This window comes from Cynoglossus semilaevis, chromosome 9 (genome assembly GCF_000523025.1).
Source record: "Cynoglossus semilaevis isolate Cse_v1.0 chromosome 9, Cse_v1.0, whole genome shotgun sequence".
Classification (NCBI taxonomy): Eukaryota; Metazoa; Chordata; class Actinopteri; order Pleuronectiformes; family Cynoglossidae; genus Cynoglossus; species Cynoglossus semilaevis.
Window position 1 is genome coordinate 8956423 of NC_024315.1, and position 16379 is coordinate 8972801.

Genomic DNA, 16379 nt, shown 5'->3' on the forward strand with positions numbered 1-16379 from the left:
CAGACTTATAAAGGAGACTGAGTGTCATAGTGTGGCAGGTTCGTGATGGCGCTTCTTCATGTTGCTGTGTCTGTGCTCACTCTTCTGTCTGTGGGACATTCAGCTCCTATAACAGACTGTGAGAGTTTGACTAAACCTGTAGGGATACAGGGAAGAGAGCAGGTAAGACACTCATTCATCTCACTCGTCTCCTCCGACTGTCTTGCTTCATGCACTTCATTACAAATCAACATTCTGAAATCTCACTTCATATGACTGAGATGAACGTTTCAGCTGCTGGGCAGGTGGACATACATAGCTGACACCACAGATGTGTATGGACACAGGTTCGCGACAAAAGTATTTATGGACTCGGGTTGGTTGAAGCTAACAGCTGCTGAGGAGAGTGATGTCCTCCATCTTTATCAAATGCAGAAAATGTAATTTTTTTCACCTCCAATTTAAAGATCGGATCCATATTTTGTGTTCAGGTTTTAAACTGATTTAAGTTTTTATTTGACTTGTTGGTATTTCTCCATTAGCTTTGACCAATGCTTCACAATAAGAGCTAATCTGACTTTAGCAAACAACAAAGTCGTCATGAGTAAGTATCATTGATCCAACTTGCACAAGCATTTCTAGACTTTGTCCAACGTTGAAACAGCACTTTGTTCATCTACTGATATGTCTTCATGAAGTCTGCTTTCGTCCTCAGCAACACCTTTCAATTCTTCAGACATCCTGTTAAACACTGGCTGCACTGACTGCCTTGTGTTATTGTCAGTGAACGACTATGGAGGAATACAATTCCGCGGTCTACAGCTCCTTAGTAAGATTAGACTTTTGTTATTATTCTGTTTATTATGTTGAATACATGTCTTTGCCTCTCAGCCAAGTAAATAACTGAAGGAGGTAAGAGTGCCAATAGGTTTAACAACTAATTTATGTCATATTGAACACATTCACCTCTGAATCAGAACATTTGTAAATGTAAGATTATTCAAAAGACTGTCATAAATAGGGGCACTTTGGCCCAGAGGCAATGTCTCTGTCATTGGTGTGGAACCCCAGGGTTCACCTCCTGGGCAGGTTCGAATCCCTCACCCCCCGCAGAAAGGTTTAGGGGGGTTGGTACGGTGCAATGCGATTTGGGTGGTGACTGATGCCCCTGCGACCCGGTAACGGATAAACGCTGAAAATGGATGGATGGATGGACTTTCATAAATAATTATATCGGCTAGAATAAGAATTTAAGCCTTTACATTTAACTAAAACAACACTTCTGATAATTTGCCAAGAACGGCAACATTCCTTTAACATATATCTATATATATATCATATCACATATATATCATATACATTTGACAATGGCGTACATCCCAACCCGCAAAGTTATTTCAGGGAAATATTTTGAAGTCCCTCAGTGGGAAAAACAAAATGAAGGTCACCCTGGATTTGAATAAATACAACCTTTTCCTTGAGGAACAGTTTCTAAAAATATACATAATGATGCTCTCTGACACACCTGAAGAAGAAGAAGAGAAAGAAGAAGAAGAAAGTCACACTGAAAACTGTTCTATTTGGCTAAAGAATGTAGATGTTCTATGTCTATAAGGTGTAATGGACACACAGGCACTGTGCCTTTTCTTCTCTTCCTGACACACTGGCAATATTGCCAAATGGACACCCTCTCTATCTTGTTTGCTAGCTGTAGAATCCAGGATATTTCATATTTTTACAATAATAAGGACATGAAATACAATAATGTTCCGTTAATTGCATAGAATGCAGGTAATGTTTTGACATACTTTATTTTAGATTCTGTGTAGCTAATGTGTTGCCTGTTTTTACATCACTTGTATTACAGGCAAAAGAGAAAAGGTTTCTGCTGATGAGCTGCAAGAATTTAGCAAACAGGCAACTTGCCTAAAATTACCATCACCTGTTGAGTTTGATCCAGAAAAAGGTACGGAAATCGAATATCAGAGATGCAGGATACATTAAATATGCATTAAGTAAAATAATATGATTTGTTTTTATATAAGGAGTCATATATGTGGTGTTCTCTTGATATCAATGTACAACTTTTGCCTTTCAAAACAAACTAAATATACAATGACAAAATACAAATCAGAAATACTTTGTTAATCCCCAGGAGGACATTGTTGGTATTACAGTTGAAAGAGCATTTCAAAAGAGCAAGATAAATGCATTTAAGCATAAGAATCATATCAATATTATATTAATATATAAACATAAAAACAGGTCATTAATTAAATAATGAATAATAATAATAATATTAATAATTTACTAATGTGCTAACATGTTGTTTAATTACCTGACTGATTAAATGTTTTTTTTAATAATAGAAAGTAAGATGTAAAGTCATATTTCATTTCATCACAGGTTTTTGCCCCGACGAGTCTTCCTCTCAGAATCCAAAGGCCTTTGATCTGAACGCTCTCATTGATAACATCGATTCTAATGACACAGAGGCTTTTGAAAACTTTTTTGAGAAACTTCTGACTCGTGAGTCCGTTGAGAAGCTTTTGGTCCGTACACTGACAAACTTATTGGAGTGGTTAGGAGAAGTGTTGCTATCGTGAAAATCTTACCTCCACATATACCTTGTCTATGTGGATCTCACATGGGATGACATGTGGCGACATTAAAGGGATTTCATACTTTGTGATATATGTAGTAAATGTAAGATTTCATTCTCAATAAAATAGATTAAATATCCATTGTCAATATGATGTGTGTGACTTTTTTAATAGTAATAGAACCAATATCTAGAATACAGCATTTGCAAACGGACTCCTCCCAGTCTGTCACCTCCGGACCTCGCAAATTCATTAAATTGTTAAACTCGATGTTTAAGTGCTAAATTGTGCATTAATCTAAAACCATTTACAACTTATTAGGTCTATACTATGAATCAACATGTTAATAAGGATTCACATGGCAGAAATTTTAAGATATCAAAATATAATTTTCCGTGCACAGAATAGAGAGACATACAACCTACAGTTATGAATACATTTAACTTGGTCAATACCCAGAGATACGATGGACTCACAGAAATGTTACTTTTTGTGCAAATTACATTTCCACACACATGCATTCTATTGTATCAGCTACAGGAAACAGGTTATTTCACTCCACTGACCTTGGTGTCTCTCACCTATGAAACAACACAAGGGTAAAAAACCTGTGTAAATACCTTGTGTAAACAACAAACCTATGTTAACCAGGCCAAGATAGGGTCAACTGTTCTGTTTTCAGTGCTGTACACAGACTTATAAAGGAGACTGAGTGTCATAGTGTGGCAGGTTCGTGATGGCGCTTCTTCATGTTGCTGTGTCTGTGCTCACTCTTCTGTCTGTGGGACATTCAGCTCCTATAACAGACTGTGAGAGTTTGACTAAACCTGTAGGGATACAGGGAAGAGAGCAGGTAAGACACTCATTCATCTCACTCGTCTCCTCCGACTGTCTTGCTTCATGCACTTCATTACAAATCAACATTCTGAAATCTCACTTCATATGACTGAGATGAACGTTTCAGCTGCTGGGCAGGTGGACATACATAGCTGAGAGCTCAGATGTGGATGGATCCAACGTCCTGACAAAACAATTTGTGGACACGATTTGGGGGAAGATAACAGCTTCTGAGAAAAGTGATGTCCTCCATCTTTATCAAGTGCAAAAAATGTAATTTCACCTCAAATTCAAAGATAAAGACATCCATATTTTGTGTTCAGGTTTTAAACTGATTTAAGTTTTTATTTGACTTGTTGGTATTTCTCCATTAGCTTTGACCAATGCTTCGCAATGAAAGCAAATCTGACGTTAGCAAACAACACTATCTCCATGAGTAAGTATCATTGATCCAACTTGCAGTATTTCTAGACTTTGTCCAACGTTGCAACAGCACTTTGTTGATATTTCCCTGGTGTGGGATGAATAAAGTCTTATCTTATGACTTCATGAAGTCTGCTTTCGTCCTCAGCAACACCATTCAATTCTTCGGACATCCTGTTAAACACTGGCTGCACTGACTGCCTTGTGTTCTTGTCAAGACACAACATTGGAGGAAGCCCTCATCTTGGTCTACAGCTCCTTAGTAAGATTAGTTTTTTATTTGAAAATGCTAACTCTACTGACATTATTTGTTTCTGTCATTGCTACAAAGGTTCAGTTAATTAAAAATGTTTTGACATACTTTATTTTATATTCTGTGTAGCTAATTGTTGCCTGTTTTCACACCATCTGTTCTACAGGCAAAAGAAAAATTGTTTCTGCCAATGAGCTGCAAGAATTTAAAAAACAGGCATCTTGCCTAAATTTAACATCACCTGTTGTCTTTGATCCAGAAAAAGGTACGGAAAACAAATATCAGAGATGATATACATACATTATATATGTAGTAACTGAATTATTAATGTTGTTTTTATACAAGAAGTCATATATTTGGTGTTCTCTTGATATAAATGTACAACTTTCGCTTTTTAAAAAACAAACTAAATATACAATGACAAAATAAAAATCAGAAATACTTTGTTGATCCCCAGGAGGACATTGTTGGTATTACAGGTGAAAGAGCATTTCAAATGATCAAGATAAACGCATTTAAGCATAAGAATATCATTATATTATATTAATATATATTATATAAATATAAAATATAAGTCAGTATGGTCATAATTACCAGTATTATCAGATAATTGGTTCATGTGCTAATATGTTGTTTAATTATCTGACAGACATTTTTTTTAAATAATAGAAAGTAAATATGTAAAGTCACATTTCATTACATCACAGGTTTTTGCCCTGATGAGTCTTCCTCTCAGAATCCAGAGGCCTTTGATCTGAACACTCTCATTGCAAGCATGGATTCTGGTGACACAGATGTTTTGGAGAGATTTTTTGAAAAGATTCTGAATCCTGAGTCTTTAATGAAGATGTTTGTCCGTATTATGACAAATACAAGTGAGTGGGTAAGCGAAATGGAAAACTGGCAGTAGTAGTACTGAAAATCTGAAGACAGACCCCGAGTGGCCAAACTCGGTGGTTCTCTGAGTCCAAAGAATTGTTATTTAAAGTATTTCCTACTTTGTGATATATGTAAGATTTCAACTTGAAAATCATAAAATAAATGAAATATCGATTGTTATTATGACGCCTGTTGCTTTTTAAATAATACTTTGCTGAACAAATATTTAGAATACAGCATTTGTAAACAGACTCCCCCAGTCTGTCACCACTGGACCTCACTTATTCCCACCCAACACAAAGTTCTAAATAATACTGTGAAGACAAATACAGAATATTAAGGTCTTTTAATTATTTGTTAGAAATTATCATGCAGAATATGTGGCTTACTGAAAAGTTGACTTTTGGCTCTTACAAATGACGATTTACATACTATTTTTTATGTGTAACCTGGCTTTACTTCCTGGTCCTATATTTGAGCGCCCTTTCAGAGAACATGGACCCTTAATAGGAAGTGAAGTGATTCGAGGAATACTTTCAAATATGACTGCAGATACAGTTGATGCCACACTTACAATCACCATTTTATGTTGATAATTTTACGAGTAGGCTTTTTTTCATGTCAACGCCAAGTGTAACGGGCACCTCTGACTCAGCGGCTATTCGTATTTCCGTGGTTGAATCGACCGCGTTCCCATTTGCTTTGCGCCTGCACTATCAATGGTACGGTACAAATGTTTTAGCGGGCTAGCAGCGGGACTCGACTTATATCTGGTTTTCAAAATAAAACCGTAGCGCAACTTAATACAAATGCGCGTCTACTGTATTTATCCACAAAAATCCAATTGATCCAAATATAAAAAAGAGATTTAAAAGTAGATCATGAATCAGCTACACATAATCTACAATAATAATAATATGTAGATATTTTGTTTTAATATCAATATCGAGGTTTCTTTTCTTTTTTACGTTCGCTTCTATCAAATGGGGAATTATCTCTGTGTGGAACCTTAACCTATTAATATAAAATCCCCTTTCCTAATTACTTGTTACTGCTGATTTGTAATTATTTTGTCAGTGTCGAGTTCAATAATGATTTTATTGTGAATGAAACTCAAACGTACGTTAACTGTAATACGTAGTATAAACACGCAAGCTAAAACAAGTCGATGTTTTCGAAAGTGGAATCAGACGGTGGTTGGACTGCAGTCGGCAGTTCTGAAACAGGCGTACTCGGCCGCCCTGGATATTCTAACGTCACAAAGCCAGAGGCAGCCGTTATCAAAGAGTTGAGACAAGCTAGAAATTATCCTGACGAGTTACACAAGCAGCTCGCTGTTTCAGTAGGGCTTTTTCCTTGTCGTAAAAGTTGTCCACGACAGTAGTGTTGGTGGTGGTGGAACAGAGGCCTACAGTGGAGGAGGCTTCAGGTGTAGAGCCCACAGCCGGCTGCCGAGGAGTGGAGGGACTCAAACGGCGTTTTAATACACAAAACACCCATTGAAACATGTCTGCCCAGGCGCAGATGCGAGCCATGTTGGACCAACTCATGGGGACAGGGAGAGACGGTGAGTTTGGCTAGAACTGGGGCAGGACTCAGAGTTGTTGCTAATGTTAGCCACAGTTAGCTAATCGGTGCCTTACAGTGACAGGGAGCCATGCTGCACAACCAGAGTTGGCATCAGGGCTTTTTTTTAACCATCTGTTTTGCCTAGCATTTGTGTCGAAGTTATTCGATTCGATTCGATTCACGAGTCGGGGACATAGTCAAATCTGTATTCATTCATAGTAGTATTTAAACTGGTTCTGGGCTTAGTGGTTGTGTCTCTCATACATAAGATGTATAAGAAAAATGCTATTATATGTGGTATTATCAAGAAAATGAACCGGTCTAAACCACAGTATGTAGAAACCACCACATGGTACCAAAAGTAGCTGAAGGAAAATTATAAAAATTCAGATAAAGTAAGTATGTACTATTGGTCGTTTGCTGATTGTGGTCATTTAGTCATTTGTGTCCTGCTTTGGCTTTAACAGGAGACTCCATGAGACAAAGAATCAAGTTCTCAGACGACCAGGTCTGCAAAAGTCACCTTCTGGATTCGTGTCCTCACGACATCCTATCAGGCACTGTAAGTATCTAATGTACATATGTTTGTTTACCATAGACCAACTACAACAATCGCACAAGGTTGTTTCCAGAATTGCTCAACTGGATTTGGAAGTAACACAGTTTACATATAAGTCTATGCAAAATGAGACTAAATCTCCTTCAGTCGTTGTGTTGTAAACATGTTCTTGACATCCTTTGATGTAAATTTCATATTCTGGTCTTTAACTTTTGGATATGATGACAATTTAAAAATTACATTGTTAGTTAGATAAATATAATGGAAAGATGTGTATATGAATGGAGGCTATCAGTTTTGACAGCTGAATTACAAACCCTGGTCAACAAAAACTCCAAATAAAATCACTAATTACTAAATAAAACTTTCAAGTATTGCATGACATTATAATATGGTTATTCCACTTCAGAATGACAACAAAAACAACAAAAAGCATGGTCCTGTTTATGTGTTAAAGAAGGTTGTAATGAATGTTTTCCATGACAGCGGGAAGATGTAAAGCTCCAAAGCATTCGCAGCCTACTTCACTCCATCAGCGCAACCTGCTCTGTTTACCCACATTACATTATTAAAGGATAACGTTTATTTGATTTGCATGTGGGATCAGTCATCAAATTCTTTATCAATGGAGCTTAGTACTTTATTGTTTACGTAGAATATTTTTTAAAGTACACTATATGTTTTTCTAACATGTTAAGGTGGAGTTGGATAGTTGGAGCTGAAAATGTATTGAAAGAGAGCATTCTGCAGTCTTCTGTTATTGTCAAAACACTAAAGGTAGTTCGATTTGAAAACCTTTGATAAAACAATCCAGCCAATTCTGCATGCTCACTGCTTCTAATGCACTTTAAAAAAGACTTGTTGTTGGGCTAATTTTTACTGGCAAGTTTTACAAAATGACCCTTTGATCTAGGGATAAATCCCAAAACGTATTTCAGATACTCGTTCTTGTAGTAAATGTGCTGATGGAGTGACCTGATATTTCGTAAGCGGCATTTTTATACAACCAGCCAGAGTTGCGGTTATACTACTGCAGTACAGTTTCCTGAAGTAGGTCAACAATGCCAGTTTGGAGGTATTTTAACATCAGGGACAAAGACAGGATTGAGACTTACTGTAAGATTTGGTCTATAATACGATATGAGCAGTTTAAAAAAAAAAAGTACCTGAGCCATACCCCTAAAATAACTCTAACGAACCAGTGTAAACATAAGGAATTTTTTTCCTTTTTTTCCAACATTGTGTGTGTTCATTAGTTTATTGAAACATGCAAATAGGGCTGCATGGCTTAAGAGAAACTTTGTTTACTGAAAGCAGGAGAATGTGTTTTAACAGAAAATAAAAATGTACCTCTTTTTCAGTCCATTTTTGATGTTTTTGCAGTCTTAAAGAGTGAGACATGAAACCTAATACATTGATGTTTGTTTGATTCATGCAGAGAATGGACCTGGGCGAATGTGTCAAAGTCCACGACCTGGCCCTCAGAGCAGACTTTGAGATTGCCTCCAAGGAGAAGGAATACTTTTTTGAACTTGATGTGAGTGCCACCCAGAGATGGTGTTCTTTTAGACCTCTTCCAGGACAATGTATCATACTTCAAAAATCAGAATTCAGGAATTGTTTGTGTGGAGCTTTTTGTAGTGACAGAATTTTCAAAATGATTTTTAATTAGGAGGGATAGAAACTGTTTCCTGCTGTATTTGTGTCAAGCTGATTCAAAACAAGGTTATTGTTACAATTTTCATGATAATTCATTTAGCTATTTAGCTCTTGGATGCTAAATTTAGATAAGTAAATAATCAAAACCCATCTTATTCCTATATCCTGTAAAATATGATCTTGTGTTTTATTGATGAAAACTATAAAATTGTTATGGTTAAAAGGAGTTTTTGTGTGTGTTTTTTTTGTTTTTGTACTAGGCTGCTGAACATCTCCAGTCCTTCATTGCCGACTGCGACCGCAGAACTGAGCTCGCTAAGAAAAGACTCGCTGAAACACAGGATGAGATCAGTGCTGAAGTGGCTGCAAAGGTGAAAACTCACACTTGATCCTCTTAGTTAGATAATAATTAACCACAACAAGTTTATGTTTGATTTCAGAGTTATTATCAGCACTAGTCTTTTTTGGGCATATTGCATAGTACATCACAAAGTAGCACAAACACTCTCAAAGTGTTATTGAATTGCGGTAACTCGCCATAGCCCTGCGTACATTTTAAGTGTTTAGATGTTAATGTTCAGTTGGTTGTACTCATTTGTCATCTAACTCAATGAATCACTGAAACACACTGTTTGTTTTTCTTCTTTTGTTGCACCTTTTGCATCAATTATCTCTGCTATGAAAAGGCTGAGCGTGTTCATGAGTTGAATGAAGAGATTGGGAAACTGTTGGCGAAGGCTGAGCAGCTGGGAGGTGAGGGCAACGTAGACGAAGCCCAGCAAGTGTTGGAAAAGGTGGAGAAGGCCCGGGCTCTGAAGAAAGAAGCAGAGGTAAGACGTATTTGTAATATGATTTGACTGCAACTGTTGTGGAAAACAAAATGTAAGCAGTTGAATTACTACCTTCAGGATGATCATGACCTCTTGTGGGAACCATCACTGTGGAAAATGACTCAATTTGACCTAATTGGTTTAAAAACTATAACATTCACTGCACATAATTTGTTATGTCTGTCTATGCGACAGTGACGGGCAGAATGATTAAATACTTTTCCGCTTGGTGGCAGCAGATGGCTATAAAAAGTAAGAGTCTTAGAGTGCAGAGCAGTTCTCAGTTTGTGTCTTTCTTTAGCTCCTGCAACTACATCATGTTTTTCAAATCTAAAATATGTGCCATGGCTCAAAAAAAAGTTTGGAAACACTAGCTTAAGAATTTGAAACTCTTTTTAGTTTTTGCAGATGAATACCCAGGTTTCTTTTAGGTTATTCAGATCTGGACAGAATACAAGTTTGTTTTTTTTTTTAAATACAGGCTTTTTCTGTACTAAAATTCTTGTTTCTGCAGGATGTGTACAGAAACTCAATGCCAGCATCCAGCTTTCAGCAGCAAAAACTACGGGTCTGTGAGGTGTGCTCAGCCTACCTGGGTTTGCACGACAATGATCGACGACTGGCTGACCACTTTGGGGGCAAGCTACACCTTGGCTTCATTGAAATTCGTGAGAAGCTGGAGAAGCTTAGAGTAAGAGGTTACACTTGGATAACACTGATTAGATTGTTCAGTGTTTTTTTTTTTAATATGGACTTTTTAACCCATTGGGTTTTTTTTTTAATTCCAGAAAGCAGTTCTAGAGAAACAAGAAAAAATGCGACTGAGAAGACGTGAGGAACGAGAGCGTGACTTTGAAAGGGAGCGACAATGGGAGGTTGATCGGGAGAGGGAGCGAGAGTGGGAGAGAGAGAGAGAGCGAGAACGAGAGAGAGGGGAGAGGGAACGCAGGAGGTATGAAAAATGAGCAAGTCTGGCTTCACTGTCCCTCTCATCAATCTCTGACTATATGTGTCAGGTCTTTATGGGTCTTTACCAAAAAAATGGAGTAGGAAACCACTGCTATTTATAAAATTATTATATTTTTTTTATTAATTAATTATTAATATTTTAAACACGTTCAAGCTACATTGAATAACCTTACCATTTATAAACAGGCCTTGTCAACTGATACCACCACCATTGTCAACATTGTTTGTCAATATCTTGCAAAAAGCTGTTGGTAAAATCACTTTTTAACACAACTGCTTTGTAGAATAGTTGTAGAATAATAGTTTTGTTTGTGTGTTGTTTAAATCTTACCTGCCCTCGTATGTATTGGTTGTCATCTAAAGGCCTCAACCTTTCTTGTTTCCATTGCAGGTCCAGATCTAGAAGTGGAGAACGTTACAGGTGTGTATGTGTACACAGGTTTGTCCTTACTCATCTAGTATTAGAAGGATTAAGAAAATTGCAGGCAGTGGAACAACAACAAGAAGAGACAAAATCTTGGTCTTAGAACTGCCACGACTAGAAAGTACCATACCCATGACAGTTTCTGTCATCAGGTCCCTGGTCTTTTTGACGAACCTTTCATTCATCACTTATTCTTTCCATCTATAGAGATGGAGGAAGTTCCACTTCTCATCACTCCAGGCGCCACCGCTCGTCTCATTCCAGAGAAGAAGGTGGGGATAGAGAGAGAGAGAGAGACAGAGAGAGAAAGCATCGACACAAGGACAGACATCGCTCACGATCCCACTCCCACAGGCACAAGAGGAAGAGGTGATGCTTTTCTCCCTTTACTGAAACTGAACTCAATGCTCTATGTCAGTGGCTCTCAAACTTTTTATACTCTGTGCCACCTGAGAAAACATTTTTTAGGACGTATCACTAGAGAGCGCTCAGTGGTACACATACCACAGTTTGAGAACCAATGCTCTAAGTGTTAGTACATTAGGTTTTTTAAGAGGAATTTGTAGGCATATGCAACAGTTTAAAAGCTCATTTCCAAATATTTTGCTCTTTTTATTCCATTTTCATTCATCTACAGGTCGTCCAGAGACAGATCATCACACACCCAGGATAAAGAGCGCTCAATGTCCCAGGAGAGGTGTAGAGAAGTAGGAGGAGAGGGATGGCGTGAAGACAGGGCTGAGTTCGAAAACTGGGAAGACAGAGGCAGGTCCACTTCCCCCGACACAGGCAGGGGAAAGGAGCAAGGACAATCTCCGTTGTTTGAACGCAACCAACGTTCTAGTTCTGAAGAGCGTGAGTCTGGGGAGATATAGAGAGGACAGGAAGTCTCCTCAGTCTAATGTTCAAAGACAGGAGCATGTTAGTTCAGCCGTGAGAGAGAGTGTGTGTGTGTCTCTGCATGTATGTGTGCAGGTGTGCCGGGATCAGCTTTGTATGTGTTGTTGATGAAACACAAATGCTTTTTGGTGGTGGTTAAGCAAACAAAGCAACTTTTATAAAAACAGAAGTTGTAAGACTTAGGTTTACTGGAAAAAAGTACTTAAGATATTTTTTTAGCATCTTCTCAGTTCTATGTACAAATGAGAGGTGTTACAAATCCACACTTAGTCTGTTTTTATTTTACTCATTTTTTAAAATTTGTTTGAATATCATCTTTTACAGTTTTTTTCCCTGTTTTGTCAGCTTTAGTTGCTGTGGAATTGTTTCTGCAGCTTTGACTGTTGCATCACCTTTACAGTGGTTTCTGAAATGGGCTCTGAGTGATTAAAGGCATCTTCCATGTTTGTTTTATTCCCTGCCTTCTGACCATCACGGTCTCACTCGGGAAGTCAGATTGACTTTCCTGTGTGTGACTTTAGGAATAAAGCTGTTCTTTCAGAGTAACTCAAAGTCCCATCAACCATATCCTCCTAATCTCTTGGTTTATAACATGTGAAGGAAAGTGTAATATGTACATACAGTAGCTATAAACCCGTGGCTTAAACCTCCAAGGTGTGTCCTGCTTGTTGTCATGAAACCCAATATGTACTTTTTATGGTACTGGTATCATGAATAAAATGTTATATATTATATACAATTACATATTGTTAAGTATTATTGAACGGTGCTTGGTTCATTATGCCATAACAAAACCTTACCTGACAGACAATAAACCAGAGTTGTGTCTGATATGCGTAGTCTCACATTAGTCAAAAAAGGTACTTGTAAATATTGCAAAAGAGCCTCAATATGAATATGGAAATATTTTTGAATCTTAGCTGCAGCTATTATATACTGTACATATATACGTAAGCAAAATAAGTAACAAAGCAAAGATAACACCACAAAAGTTTAAAGTCCTTCTTAGCCAAATACGTACGTACTTTACTTTCAACTGGTGTGTGTAAAAACGGCAATGAGATGCGTAACACAACTTAGTAGTTAATGTTCCTTTTGTTATTTGGTAAATGAACAATTTATGGGATTAATTCGTTTTTTAAATCTGCCATGATCCTCAGCGCACAACGAAGTTCTGAGGTGTACTACGCCTGACTGTCTGTAGATGGCAGTACACAACCGGACGTGAAGGAACTGTACGTCTTGACGTCAATTCTTACGTTCAGAAAACAGGCGCGAGGGAAGTTTGTTTGTCCTGATCACATTTGCAGATGTATTCTTTTTTTTGAGCGTCATCTTTGTAAACTCGTAGAATGTCGATATTAAAACCTTTCAATAAATTGCCTAGTCTGAACTCAGCGAGCATCTTGGTGAGCTATTTGTTCGATACAGCGTGCTTGTTCTTTGTGGCTTTAAAATTTAATTCATTTACACACGTAGTATACGTGTAGTTTCCTATTTTGTACAGTGTTTGGAAATGTATTACATATACTTAGCTTAGCTGAACAGAGTTAGCCTGTGTCGATATATTTTAATGTTAGTATTTGGGACAGCGGTTTTGGAGTAGACAGACGTATCGACTGTGTTTAGTTGTACACACTTTTACAGACTATAATGTCATATTTAACTTGGTAACATAGATTATTAACACATTTAGTGATGTGTACTTCATGGCACAGGTTATAGTATATTTTCCCCTGCAGCTGGTGGAGAACGAGGAGCAGTTCCAGCAGAGTTTAGCAGAAGCTATCGTAAAGGATACGGATTTCACGGTCAATGTGTGAGTTTCTCTGCTCGATTTCATCTATAAGTAAAAAAGTCAGCCGACAGAAGTTAATCAGCAAACCCCGACGTAATTTCTTGATGAATTTAAGGTCGCATAACAGAGTGGGGGGAAAAAGGACAAAATTCTCCTCTCTTCTCTGACACCGGGCAAAACCAAAACATTTCTTTCTGAGCAATAGGGGGCAGCAACTTACATGTTGTAACTATGAAGGATGATCATCGTTCAAAGCATTTGAGTGTCTTGAACATTTTGACAATTAATAATAACACTTTACCTGTTACATATACGGTAGAATTGCATTCACGTGTTGGTGCAGGTGCTTGAAGAGAGTTTGTTTTGTCCAGGACCACGCCCTGGTTTACACTACCTGGCGTCAAAATCTTGATTTCACTTTTAAAATTCGACTAATTTAAAACTTGTCTGCATGTGTGTGTCACTGTGTTAATTTATAATTGTATTTGTTTTAATATGAAATGCTTGAGCTTGCTTAACTAAAATGTTTCCAAAATCTCAAAAATAATCTCAAGAAAATGTGTGACATTTGTTTGTTTGCTTGTTGTTGTTTTTTAATTAGGACAAAATACAATTTTCTGTTAAATTAAAATATACACACTGGCTCCTAAATTTATTCCGATCACACTCCCACTACCATTTACCATCTGTAACATCACTGGTCTTTTACTTAAACAAAGCATTACTGCACTCTTTATCCTGATATTTGTTTCCATCAGGAGACTGGCCAAATATCTCCCTCTGCCCATAGAGAACGAGGAGACACGACCAAGAATTGACCTGGTTGTATTCATCATTAACCTGACCTCAGAACTAAGGTAATTCGTGCTTCTCTGGTTGTATGTTTTCTCCTTCTGACCACATGCACACACACTGCTGTTGCCCAATAATCCCCCCCCCCACACACTACAAGACTTAATTTGTCACAATGATACAACGTACATGGTGTGTGGTTATATTACCAACTTTATGACTTGTATTGTTTGTTTGTTTTTTCTTTCCACTAGTTTAAAGTCAACAGAAACATCACTGAAATACCTGGATCCTGCATATTTTCTTGGGAAAGTTTGCTTCATGGTCACCAGTGGTATGGGAATAAATCCTAAAGGGATATTCATTATTTTTCTTAATAGTGTCTTTATTGTCTTAATATATCTTCTTATATAATACTGTTCATATAATTTATGTATTATATTAAATGCAAGACCTTGTTGACAAATCATGCTTTCACAACAAGTTAAAATGTTTAGGGGGTTGTCACATACAGAGCAATAAAAATATATTATTACAATATAAATATATCAAAATATATTTTAAAAATTTGAGGAAAAGAATTTTAGAAAATTGATAACTCAACCATGACCCCACTGCAGTACCACCATGGAACTCCGGTGGAAGTCAAGTGTCAAGTGTGTGTGTTTGTTTGAGGATTTGTGAACAAGACACTGTATGTGTGTATAGAGTAAACACTAATGTTGATCTACATTGTGAAATGGAATTAGTGATGTTACCTATACAAACATACTTATGCGATGATGATGTTGTTCCTAAATCACGTCACAATAAAAAAGTGAAGAAAAAAAAACACAACAAGAGTTTATGAACCAGCACTCGCTCAGAATCTTCAGCTGCTCTCACTCTGCTCTGTCTGACGTGTGTTTTTATTTGTGTGTCTTGTAGCCCGCGTTTCCTCGGTGCCTGTGGAGCGTCTGGATGCAGTCCGTAAACTTGCTGCTTTCAATCACAGCGCGCTTCTCTTTGCAGAGGACCAGGTCAGTTACAAGTCAAGTGAAATTTGTGTTGAATTCTTTTCTGTTTTATCAACAAACTGAAAAAGATCATCTGTTGAAGGAGATGAGTTGGTTTACATGTAGCAACACAAAGTGTGCGCAAGGCTGAGATTGAGATATTTAAAAATCCATTGGTCACCTGAGCACCGAGTTTCTGCAAGTGTAGAGAAATGTCACTATAACTCCTGAGATGCATTTATTTAAAAAGGTTCAATTTAGTAAGCAGGCATTGCTTGAAACAATTAAGAGATAGAATTTAAAGCTGGCATATTAGTATCACATTGATTAGAGGAGCACATAAAAAGTTCAATTAATTCATAATTAACATATATGCTACATTTGCTACAAATACAGATAATGTAGCTGTCAAACAGTTTTGACAGAGAGGATGTCAGTAGGACAGGTTTTACAGGAGCCAGTTTTGTTTATTTATTTTTTTAATATGACAAAAGTATTATCTGCAAATGGATGTCTGTTTGCACCAGCTATTAGACTGTGGATGTCACAAAATTAATTTGGAGAGCACAGGACATTTTTGTCACACTCACACTTGAGAAATTTGACAGTTCAAACCCACATGTCGATGTTATCTGTAGTCAGTCAATGGTGTGGTGTGAAGTGAAGCCATTTTCAAGTTCGAGCAGCATTCAACTTGGGTCAAAGCTTTTAAAACAGAAGAAATGCATAGAAACAACAAAAATATCTTCATCTAGATTCTGTCTGCTTCTGTATTGTTTTGTGTGTAATCAAGACGTCTTTCTGCCCCTGGATTTGGCCTTTACAGCTCGTTGCTGGTGAAGTTGTCAGACTAATGATGGAGGTTCACACTGTTAAGCTGCAAATATTTATGTATGCAGTGCATGTTTCT

General features: G+C 37.3%; 4 protein-coding genes across 5 annotated transcripts in view; all 4 read left to right on the forward strand.

Moving 5' to 3' along the window:
• LOC103383756 (uncharacterized) lies at positions 1 to 2732 on the forward strand. The gene is made up of 6 exons (XM_008317037.2): positions 1 to 162; positions 274 to 419; positions 522 to 583; positions 695 to 808; positions 1847 to 1945; positions 2386 to 2732. Exons 1-6 carry the CDS (start codon positions 46 to 48, stop codon positions 2583 to 2585), a joined length of 738 nt encoding a protein of 245 aa, XP_008315259.1. The 5' UTR covers positions 1 to 45; the 3' UTR covers positions 2586 to 2732.
• Positions 2733 to 3248: 516 nt separating this feature from the next.
• On the forward strand, positions 3249 to 5154 carry LOC103383757 (uncharacterized). The gene is made up of 6 exons (XM_008317038.3): positions 3249 to 3435; positions 3547 to 3692; positions 3794 to 3855; positions 3991 to 4104; positions 4262 to 4360; positions 4803 to 5154. The coding sequence occupies exons 1-6, from the start codon at positions 3319 to 3321 to the stop codon at positions 5003 to 5005; spliced, it is 741 nt and encodes a 246-aa protein (XP_008315260.1). The 5' UTR covers positions 3249 to 3318; the 3' UTR covers positions 5006 to 5154.
• Positions 5155 to 6131: 977 nt separating this feature from the next.
• On the forward strand, positions 6132 to 12623 carry LOC103383755 (putative RNA-binding protein Luc7-like 2). The gene is made up of 10 exons (XM_008317036.3): positions 6132 to 6541; positions 7011 to 7105; positions 8541 to 8639; positions 9022 to 9132; positions 9448 to 9591; positions 10106 to 10282; positions 10380 to 10543; positions 10952 to 10981; positions 11192 to 11353; positions 11622 to 12623. The coding sequence occupies exons 1-10, from the start codon at positions 6481 to 6483 to the stop codon at positions 11857 to 11859; spliced, it is 1281 nt and encodes a 426-aa protein (XP_008315258.1). The 5' UTR covers positions 6132 to 6480; the 3' UTR covers positions 11860 to 12623.
• Positions 12624 to 12765: 142 nt separating this feature from the next.
• pane1 (proliferation associated nuclear element) overlaps positions 12766 to 16379 on the forward strand; it is a 25144-nt gene continuing 21530 nt past the window's right edge. For both annotated transcript variants that reach the window (XM_025058278.1, XM_008317035.3), the window contains exons 1-5: positions 12766 to 13293; positions 13627 to 13703; positions 14441 to 14539; positions 14729 to 14808; positions 15402 to 15493. In XM_025058278.1, the coding sequence (XP_024914046.1) occupies positions 13237 to 13293; positions 13627 to 13703; positions 14441 to 14539; positions 14729 to 14808; positions 15402 to 15493 (405 nt within the window). In that variant the 5' untranslated portion in view covers positions 12766 to 13236. The remainder of the gene's footprint in view (positions 13294 to 13626; positions 13704 to 14440; positions 14540 to 14728; positions 14809 to 15401; positions 15494 to 16379) is intronic.

What these genes read in the sequence shown, in the direction of transcription:
- LOC103383756 (XM_008317037.2), top strand. Translation starts at nt 46, where the DNA reads ATGGCGCTTCTTCATGTTGCTGTGTCTGTGCTCACTCTTCTGTCTGTG. An exon ending in AAACAACAAAGTCGTCATGA is followed by an intron (nt 584 to 694) that starts GTAAGTATCATT and finishes TTTCGTCCTCAG; the next exon opens with CAACACCTTTCAATTCTTCA. An exon ending in TGAGTTTGATCCAGAAAAAG is followed by an intron (nt 1,946 to 2,385) that starts GTACGGAAATCG and finishes ATTTCATCACAG; the next exon opens with GTTTTTGCCCCGACGAGTCT.
- LOC103383757 (XM_008317038.3), top strand. Translation starts at nt 3,319, where the DNA reads ATGGCGCTTCTTCATGTTGCTGTGTCTGTGCTCACTCTTCTGTCTGTG. An exon ending in AAACAACACTATCTCCATGA is followed by an intron (nt 3,856 to 3,990) that starts GTAAGTATCATT and finishes TTTCGTCCTCAG; the next exon opens with CAACACCATTCAATTCTTCG. An exon ending in TCTTGGTCTACAGCTCCTTA is followed by an intron (nt 4,105 to 4,261) that starts GTAAGATTAGTT and finishes TCTGTTCTACAG; the next exon opens with GCAAAAGAAAAATTGTTTCT.
- LOC103383755 (XM_008317036.3), top strand. Translation starts at nt 6,481, where the DNA reads ATGTCTGCCCAGGCGCAGATGCGAGCCATGTTGGACCAACTCATGGGG. An exon ending in AGAAGTGGAGAACGTTACAG is followed by an intron (nt 10,982 to 11,191) that starts GTGTGTATGTGT and finishes TTCCATCTATAG; the next exon opens with AGATGGAGGAAGTTCCACTT. An exon ending in CACAGGCACAAGAGGAAGAG is followed by an intron (nt 11,354 to 11,621) that starts GTGATGCTTTTC and finishes ATTCATCTACAG; the next exon opens with GTCGTCCAGAGACAGATCAT.